This window comes from Tasmannia lanceolata, unplaced genomic scaffold (assembly GCF_043159265.1).
Source record: "Tasmannia lanceolata isolate RefF3 unplaced genomic scaffold, GAP_Taslan_0.1 ptg000013l, whole genome shotgun sequence".
Lineage (NCBI taxonomy): Eukaryota > Viridiplantae > Streptophyta > Magnoliopsida > Canellales > Winteraceae > Tasmannia > Tasmannia lanceolata.
This window is the reverse complement of record NW_027518690.1, coordinates 16493637-16504160: the sequence shown is the minus strand read 5'-3', so window position 1 is coordinate 16504160 and position 10524 is coordinate 16493637. Positions and strand designations below refer to the sequence as shown.

The 10524-nt window shown below is 38.4% G+C and overlaps 1 protein-coding gene across 1 annotated transcript; it reads right to left on the bottom strand.

Moving 5' to 3' along the window:
- Positions 1-5088: 5088 nt before the first annotated feature.
- LOC143889889 (ACT domain-containing protein ACR4-like) lies at positions 5089-8562 on the bottom strand. Its single transcript, XM_077394280.1, has 7 exons — positions 8458-8562; positions 8229-8274; positions 7979-8093; positions 7827-7894; positions 6358-6960; positions 5958-6062; positions 5089-5679 (listed from the first exon to the last, which is right to left on the bottom strand). The coding sequence occupies exons 1-7, from the start codon at positions 8475-8477 to the stop codon at positions 5335-5337; spliced, it is 1302 nt and encodes a 433-aa protein (XP_077250395.1). The 5' UTR covers positions 8478-8562; the 3' UTR covers positions 5089-5334.
- Between the last annotated feature and the right edge of the window lie 1962 nt (positions 8563-10524).

Sequence of the window (10524 nt, the reverse complement as noted above, 5' to 3'; positions counted from 1 at the left end):
TTGCCGCCACTTCAAACATCCATTGGCATTTTGAAACCACCAACAACACACATCATCGAATTATCCTGGTCTTGACTCCACCTGAATCGATCAAGATGGCAAATGCACATGTGTAGCTTGCCTTAAGTCAATTCTCAACTAGTTAACTTTGGATACACCTGCATAGTTTGGAAATCCGTCTGAACCAATTGTGAAAGAGACTATGTGTGCACTGTTAGGCTTAGGATCATAGTGTTCAATCTATATATTCCCTGATTATAACAAATTAATAAAAGGATCTACCATGCAAAGTATTAGGATACAAAAGAAAGATTGTGAAACTTACCTCGATCTCTCATGGTGGTGGACCGAACGGGATGATCTTCTACTGCCTTTCTAGTTTGCCTGACCTCTCGTGTGGGAGATCGCCTTATGACAGGTTAGACGACAGCAGAGACCAACCCCTTTACTTATAGATAAAGATCTCCTAGAGTCACACCCACAACAGAACTGTAGTTGACTTAATCTATTTAATCAACGGATACAATTGAATCTAGGGTTACACTAATCATCAATATCTCGTTAGGGATGAGATGCACTGATTACCCTTATACCCTTAACTGATCACTTTGGAAACGGGTAACTCCAGTAATTTCACACTTAATCTCATTCTTCAATCTAGACCGTCGATCTTAGATCAATGATTGCCCACATAAGATCTTAAACGCACATGTCACTCCATTTCGAATCATCCTTCGAGTTATTTGATTATTAACTTTTATTGTGTTCTCCACTAGACGATGCAAACTGTCACACACTTCTGTCCTTTCATTAGAATTATATAGTCACATGTGATTTTTAGGGCTTTACACTCCCTTTTTCTTGCTCCACCGCCAACATATGTGCTAGAGTATTTTCAAAATAAAATATTTAGAAAAGGTTTTACAAAAGAAAAGTACATTTTGTTTGTAAAGTTGGGTGCTTTTGGAAAGAGGTGTAAAAGTGCTTTGGGAAAATAGCCAACGGCTGGTGCTTGGGCGGGTGCAACCTGGTTCATCGGATCGTGGGTAACGACTAGTGGATGATCGGGTGCGATATGGATCGTTGAATTGTATCGCATTGTGTCCCAAAGATCAAGACCCGATTGGGTGAAATCTGCACTATATATCGATGATCTAGTGGTTACGGGGGAGGACGGAGGTTTTACACATACCAACAGTCACTTTAGAATCGATCTGGACTGTAGAAATGCGATTTGGCACGATCTAACTGTTAAATAAGTAGACCTTCATGATCGGATGACACCAAAGGGTGCATTTCAATGTGAAAAGGCACAAATGTATATAAAAAGATAAAAAAAACTTCCCATTTTATGTGGAATCCGAAACTCCAGATTGAGAGAGTGGATTTGAGAAATTCCAAAGCATTTTTTTTACTCTTTAAAAGCCTTTCTAAATTCATTTTTACCCATTTTAAATTTTCTCTCTAGTGTTCTGTCATACTAGAAACACAGACAATAGTATCTTGCATACTTGTCAAATTCAAAGGGCGATTTGGGGTTTGTTTCCGCTTAGTACAAAGCGTCAATAAACAATTGGCGTAAAAAATACTAGGCTCCATTATATCTTGGAAGCGAATTAGTGGTTCCCTTTCACACTACTAGTGAGGGTGAATATCGTCTCAAGGAAAGTGATTACGCGCCTTGAAGCATCTCATTTTCTTATACATCTCACCAAGATTCATCCCCGACAAATTTTCTCCAACAACATATTCAACACCATTGAATAACTTTCTAGTTGATCCGAGATCTGGGCTAAAATTGAGAACCGATTCTCTATAAAACTAATTATTGGACTCAAATTTCTATTTAGACATTGTTTGTTTTGGATTTTGAGAACCGATTGTTCTCAAAATCTAAAACAGTCATTGAGGAGGGTTTGAAAATTGATGTGAAAGACACGTGGCATACGTGGTTGGTGCTTGGTGATCGAAACCGTTGATCTGGTAGGCCATGACAAGATCACACATACATGTTGATCCAAACCATTCAGCTGTTGAGTCTACTATGGATTAATTGTTATTTTATTTTCTTTACCTTTCAGTTAAAAACGGTCAAGATTGCCCCGGTGGAGATTTTCTAGGTAAAAGTGCCCCAACAAAGGATCATCAAACAAGTGGGTCCCACATGTACTTTCAATCGGCATCGTTTATAATGAGCAATGATTAGTAGTGTGATTCAGACCATTTACTTGTTTGACTAAAAATAGCAAATCGAATCATAAAAAAATAATTACTATTAATGGGACTGGAACGATGATAAATTCGCACCCACTGCAGGATAATTCGCACCGCTTGAAACGTTAACTGTAGCAGACTTTTAACGCTTTTAAGGAGGGCGAAGTATCTTACAGGGGGTGTGAATTTATCATCACCCATGGCACGGACATCAAAGTGAATAAGTGGGTACTGGTATTATCAAAATAAGGGGATGCGGATATCAGTCCCTACTTTTTTGGCGACTTTTTGGAGTCCCAAAAAGTCCACCGACAGAATCTCACGCGACACCGGAGAGGCGGAAAGAGAGTCTCTTCACGCCGTTTCACAAATACACATGATCAGTCGCTTTCCATCAGAGCTGTTCCTAGCCGTACATCTATGTCCACGTGGCATGATCTGTACCGTAGCAAACGCCGCCAATAAACAAGTGGATCGTGTCGCTTTTGATCTTTTTGCCCTTTTCTTCTGTCAAAAATTAAAAAGAGGCAGAGCCAAGTTGGCCACAGAATCACGTGCCACCGATACTCCAAAATCCAAATCCTCCTCGTAGCACGTGCTGATTCTCTATAACTCTAATCTTGACCCTTCATTTGGTGGGCCCTATCACGTGGATTGATCACAACTGTCTAATCAATGGCTTTCAATTTGACTGGTAAGCCAAAAAAAAAAACAAAGACTGGGTAGAGAATGCCAAGGATCAATGTTGACAAGTGGGTCCCACATGGTACCATTGATCTTGTGGAACATCCATGGTTTTAAATTTCGGACTTATCCGAAACTGAAATTTCAGCCGAAATCCCAAAAGTTTGGTCGAAATTTGGTACACGCGCTCGAAATACCGTTGTTTTGGGACGAAATTTCGACCGAACAAAATTTCAGTGACTTTGATCAAAACTTTCACAGAAATTACTGAAATTTCGGAAATTTTGACAGAAATTTTATACGTTTCGGCAATTTGGAGTTTCGGTCATTTCGGTTTCAGTCTTGACCGAAATCGGACCGAAATTTCGGATTTCGGTCAAGACCGAGACCATGAGAACATCCTGAAGCAACCCATGTGGTCTTGATCCCATGCGGAATGAAGGGTTCAGATCATGCTTACGCACATTTTCATTTCCAATTAAAATGACGAAAATGACCTTCTGTGTTTTGTAAGAATGGCTGGCTTGTAAAGGACAAGAATGTCATTTTCCAGGTCAGGATATTTATGTTCACCATGTTCTGACACAGGGCGTTATCTCGTAACCCATCCACTTGGGAGTACAAGTTGGGAAGAGAATCTCTGAGACAGTATATTTTTTCAAATTTACACTGAAACTCAGTGTATACACAATCTCTACCGTCCGTTTATAATGGGTGCACATGTCCACGGAATCAATGGGACAAAAGTTATGGGTAAAAGTGAACAAAAAGAGTTCTTTTAACTGATTGGCACGTGCACCCATTGTGGGTTGAGAGGGGTTATACACTAAGCTTTGGTGTATAGTAATTATGAGGGGTGTGACTATCAAAACAAGGGTGGTGCTTCAATACCATTCATTCAAACAGATTCAAATTATATGATTGTGTTGCAGAAAATTAGGAGAGTAAATTAGGTGAGTTGACCCATCAAAACTCGGTCTCAACTCAACAATTGGTCCAAGTAAAACCTAATTTCTGGGCCCCAGTCATGACTTTTGGGTGCAACTGTCATATCAAGCTGACTCAGAAGGGTTCTTACACCACGTGAATCCAACAACTGATAAAAAGAACATTCCGTTCATGAGGGCCCATGTGAGACCCACCATGAAAGGACTAGAATTTTTTCTTGAAAGCGAAACGAAGATCATCAAAATTCAAACATATTTTTCAAATTAATGAGTTTTTGTCTCAGGAGTAATCCAATTGACCACAAGTAGTCCTCTTTGCGAGAAATTAATTATATGATGTGTGCGGCGGTGTAATCCCGTATTTTTCAGAAAGTACTCGGAGGGTTAGGATCATCCTATGGAAATGATTTTAAGGGCGCAACCTATTTACAATGTGACCCAACAACTGGACGGTTTGCATCATCATATGGAGTGGCCGTACTATATACTTTTTGAAAAAAATACAAGTTTATACGGCCACACATCATATAATTTCTCCGAAGTCAATTCGCTTAATGTCATTAGATGGTGTTCTTGTAAGGTATAGGGTGTTGTTATAAACATGCATATGTTACACCTAACATATGCATGTTTCAAACTTTAATACTATTCTTCAATCAAGTCAGGACCATATGACACAGATTCTTTTGAACGGGCTTAGTACCCGTGTCGGAGAGATGTCGGATTCCAATACTATAGGATTCTCCTTTGACCCTATGTCTTTTATCTTCTTTTTTTCTTAATATTACTTTCCACAACTTTATAATTACGGCATGTTTTTGAGTTTTATACATCAAAATAGTAAGTTCTTATTCGTAAATAGAACGCTATAACCTTGTTTTTCTTATAACCTTACTATTAAAAGGGTGGCCCAATGCACGAGGCTCTCGCCATCGCGGGTCTGGGGGCTAGATGTACAGCCTTACACCCCTGCTTTGCAGAGAGGATGTCTCCATGACTTGAATCCGTGACCACCGGGTCACAATGGAGCAACCTTACCGTTGCGCCAAGGCTCGCCCTCTATAACCTTTTTATTATCCAAAAAAAATTAAACTTTGAGAATTGATTAAAATATCTCGACGAATCCAAGAATCTTTACTTTTGGATTCAGACACTCGTACCAGATAAATTAAAAAAGGTGAAAAACTCCATGGTAGACCATTTCCATGGAAGATAAGATATATAAGCAAACGAGTGACGCAAATTGTAATCACAGCAACCATTAGGTTCTCAGACAATATAAGTCAATTGAATGGTTACTTACATATGGGATTACAGGGCGATTACAGTACATTTAAGGCCTATTGATCCAAGATCGAGGTGAGGTTGAACGGACGATTCAGATATGATCTTACATTGCCATATCTATAACTAAAAGGCCTGCTTGAGCAAGCCTGGTTACAGTAATATTTACAGAAATTAGAAGCATCCATGAAATGTAATGCTGGCCTCAAGAGTAGGATCTTATCAAACCCAAGTTGTAGAGGAACTTCTCTGATCTAGACCTGAAAAGATTACCAAGAGAGAACTTGCCACTTTCTTGTGAGGGGGACTTTGAATATGCATCATCTTTCACATGGAGTATAGTCTCGCCAATTTCATTCCGAACCGCCTCGATTGTTTGGCTGCTGACTGGATTTCCTGCTGCATCTGTGACATAGAACACATTTACCGCTTGTGATCCCCTCGTAGTGACTTCGGCCCGAGTGACTGAGAGCCCGTTTTCTCTAAATATTCGGGTTACATCAGACAGAAGCCCAACTCGATCTTCGCTACAGAGTTCGAGTCTTAATCCCTGAATTATGCACCACACAAAAGTTAGCACCAGCCAATACTGATAAGAAAAGCCAGCGCAAACTACAGCTACTGATGTTGGCACCAATAGCATATTTTAATAATTGCACAAACTCGGCTTGTCATTTCTTGTTTACACAGCTGTCAAAGGATATTACAGTTCCCAAAAAGCTCTAAGAAGCCATTTTAACAAAGAAAAGACAAGCTGAGTTTGTGCAATTATTAGAACATGGTAGTGCCAATATCAGTAGCCTAAACTAATCAGCTAACTGTTTATACCTCTGAAGTTCGCCTTTCGATAGCAGCTTCCAAACAATGAATTAATCGCTCCATCTCTGCTTCGGAATTAACAGGGCAACCGTCTATATGTCTAATGAAGTATTCCTACATTGCATAAATAGAGCAAAAATCACCAAAGACAACATATTAATTCACAGTCATGAATGAGATTAGCATCTGAATTGTAAAAGTTATAACAGATTTTGTCTTGTTCATGATGTTTGCATATGGGAATAACTGAGATAAAAGAATATGTTGGTTATTTGAGATTGAATTCTAAATTCAGTACTTAGGAATTCTGCATTAGCATTTATATTTTAGCTTTAAAATTCCACAATTTTGCTCAAAGTCAGCAACAATAATAAAAATGTAAGCTTATTTATAAGGTAACAAAAGAAACCTGATAAGCTTCTGGTCCTTCAGCGATGACAGTCGCATGGAAGACAACATACTGCATATCTGTTAAAGTGCAGACAGTATCAAAGAGCAGTTTAGGTCTGTCCTTACACCGGACATTCACAACAGAGTACCCTTTGTCGATGCAATTCTCAACCGTCACAAAAGGTTTACTCCGCTCACTTGTAGTCTCTTGCCCATTCAAATTGTTCCTATCATAGTCACGGTCAGCATACATCATTTGATGAAGTCTCCTTTCCGTATGAGTCATACCCATAGAAACAGCTGTCTTAGCACCAAGTTTATCTCTATCCCCTTTCAGTACATAGCGGAGGAGTTGTTTGATCTTAGAAAGACGGTCAGGATCATCAATTGGTGACCCGGTGGTCTCATCGGTAACATAAACTACCGATGCCATTCTTGAATTATGGGTCCAAACCTCTGACGCTACGACATTGCATTTGAGGTCTGCAAGAACAGCGAAAACCTCAGAAAGCAATCCGGGTCGGTCCCTTCCGATCAATTCAATTGTTGTATGTTCAATAGCGGCCTGGACACCCACGGACCTTCTCAAAGATCGGACACCGAATGCTCTTGTAGACAATGACTGCAATAAGGTGTAAAATTAAATTACCTTAGCATAGAGTCGTTTGGTGGGTATTCAAACAAGAAGTAACACACATTCACACAACAACCAAATCTTACACTGCTTCGAGCTCAAGGACAGCCATATTTTTTAATATAGAAACTTCAACATGGCCATTTAAAAAAAGAGAGAAACTTCAACACAAAAAAACAACTACAAATTAAATGGAATCACACTTGGTATTGAATCTCATAAATAAGAAAATGATTATAAGATATTAAATTAGCAACATAAGGCCTCAACCAAATGGTGCTCAAAGATTCGTCATGGATGTTTACATAGCTAAGAAGATTTCATTGCAAGGTGAAAGAACACAAAATCAGCCCAGTCCCAACAACAGAATGCTAAATAAAATTTTAAAAAAGAACAGAGAAAAAAACACAATAGTTAACCCCAAAATCAGCAAAAGAAATTCATAATTCATCTAACTCATTACTTCTATGGGGCTATATACCTCAATGAGAGACACCGTATAGTAAATTAAATTTCTAAGGGCTGCGTTAGCTACTTTGGAAAACCAAATCATAGATTTCATCACTTTGAGAAGACTCGACCCCAACATTTATTAAAGGTCCTCAGCTACCAGAAACAGGGAGCAGTGGTATAATATAAGCCATCTCTGATTGAGGACTAACATCCTCAAGTACTATTACATTAGAATTTCTTATTTTTTCTTTGGTGGTATCTCTCATAAGAACCTTCTAATTTCTGATTATTCTCAGATGGACTGACATCCTTATTTTTTCTTTGGTGGTATCTCTCATAAGAACTTCTTAATTTCTGATGATTCTCAGCAAGTAAAACAAGGGATTAGTACACAGTTTTACCTGTTGAATGCGGTCGATAACTTCGCCATCTGTTACCTTATTGCCATCTTGGTCTATAACATGAAACACTGCAAGAGAGAGAAAATAAAGAATCAACAGAGAGTGAGAGAGAGCACCAATAAAATAAGAACTATGAGAAATCAGAAACCTACCATCCATAAACCATTCTCCATCTGAAGAAATGTAAGCCCTGCTAATGGTAAGGTTCAAATCAGTCAAAACCTGCACAACCTCTAATAAGCTCCCATGCTTATTAGCACTATCAACCTGTAAAATTCAAAAAAAAAAAAAAAAAAAAAAAGGATTCTTCAGTTACAATATCATAAGAAATGTCCCATAACACAGAACCCAAAAAACCCATAAATTCAAACACCAGAACACACACAATGAATCATAAACTACCTTAACCAGAGTTGCTTTCCTGCTTGAACTATTATCTACAGTAACCCTGCAAAGCCCATCAAACCAAAAAGAAAAACACAAAAAATAAGACCCATGTCACAAAACACTTCAATTTTGAGAATTACAAACAAACAGCCCCAACCCATTTCAAATCAACAAGAACCCAGAAAACCCAGACCATAAAAACAAAACCCAATTCAAGAAAATGAAGGAACAAACAAATAACTACCTTGGTGGGTTCATTCGCATAACAAGCTTTTCATATTCATCATAGACATCTGGAGAACTAGACCAGCAATCGATAGAAAACACACACTTTCTCTCTGTTCTTTTTTCTTTTGTTCTATTTTTTTCTACTGATCTCTCTCTGACTATGTAGAGATATTGGTACCTGTATTGGTATATATGCGCGTGTGTGATGGTGGGGCTGTTTGGCTCTTGAGTTGGTCGAAAGGGGAGGTGGGTTTTGGAGGGACATGGAAAGGAGGATGGGGTGGTCCCCATTCTTGGATTCTAGGGTTAAGGTTTTGTGCCTATTTGTGGGCCATGCTATGATGTGGAATTGGTGTTTGTTGAGATGGTGTTTAGTCCTTTGGTCTCATTGTAGTTTTAGGTGTGTTTAGGCTTTTGGAAGCTCCTTAATCAAATTTAAAATGTGCCCTAATCTAGTATGACTGGTCTTACTGATGGGATCTTTGGCATTTGGAACCTCCATTCTCTGATTTAATATATGCCCAAATCAAGTATGATTAGTCTTAGTGATGGGGTCTTTGGCTTTTGGAAGCTACTTTTGTGATTTAATATATGCCCAAATCTAGTTTGATTAGTCTTAGTGATGGGAACTTTGGGTTTTGGAAGCTACTTTTTGTGATTTAATATGTGCGCTAATCTAGTATGATTAGTCTTAGTGATGGGATCTCTGTTTGTTTCAATCTCTTGTTAGTATGAGTGGAATCTCCATCTAGGCTATATATGGGAATCCATCCTAACTTCCTTTCTGTTCAACCTATAAAATCTAAACTTATCTTCTTCTTTTTGGTAGGTAAGCTGGGTTAGGCAAGACCTCTACCAGTGTATTAAGATGAAAAAGATATTACAATAGAGTACAGCACACCAACACTATCCTTAGATACAATATTTAAAATATAGGGAAAAAGCAAAAGGATCCCATATGATTCAAATCCTTCAAACTACACCTATAGACAATACCTAATAAATAGCAGGATATCTGAACATGTGTGTGTGTGGGAGGGGTTCATGGCATCTATGACTCATCTGGGTTGGGTTCTAATTATTAGAATAAACATGCAAATATCAAAGGAGATCTTGGGATATCTAAGAGTCTTCTTCACACGAGAGAGAGAGAGAGAGAGAGAGAGAGAGAGAGAGAGAGAGAGAGAGAGATTTTCATGTGCATGTCCCATTGGCATAAATGGAAAGAGAGTCATTTTCATGTGCATGTCCCATTGGCATAAATGGAAAGACAATTGGAGGTGTCACACTTCGTGCATCTTTAAAGAATTTACAAAAGAGTAATGCCAGCCAAACCGAAGTAGAACTAATTACAATACAAATGCATTCTGACTTGCTCTATTTTTGAAAGTGCTTTAAACTAAAATAAAATGGCCGCCCATGTGGAGTTTAGGGGATTTGGTGCATGCATGTGTAAGGAGCCGTTCGGATCTTCGGGAAAAAATATTATGAAAAAATAATCCATCCATTGAAAGAAAATTCTAGGGTTCACTAAGGCCCTGTTTTGAAAAGGATATATGTATAAAAAATTTCCTACTTTATTTACACAAAAAATAAATTTAACAAACCCCATTCAATTTTTACTTAGAGGGACCTTCAATTTATGATGAGATCCCTCCAAGGACCCATTTGGATTGTAGGAAAAACATTTCTTGTGGAAAGAATTTTCCTAGGATTTTTTTCTATTCTCACGATTTACAGAGCAAAGATATAATTATGGCTTATCTACACGAATATCATTATATTTGAAGGTCCCTCTAAATAAAACTTGAACTGCCGATTTGAGTTACTTTCGGGAAAGGAAAATGATATGAAGACCGAGAGTACCACCCAACAGGGGACTTGCAATGAGAATATGACATGTGTTAAAAAAAATTACTTTTAAATATTTTCCTAAATTTGAGGGTTGATGCGGTGGCGTGAATCAATTTGTTAGGTCCCCTTATAGGTCCTGTTAGACCAAAAATCGGTAACAGGTACAGCAGTGGCGTAAGAACTGAGAGCGAGTGACGAGGGAGGTTGAGTATGAGTCCTGTGGTGAGTG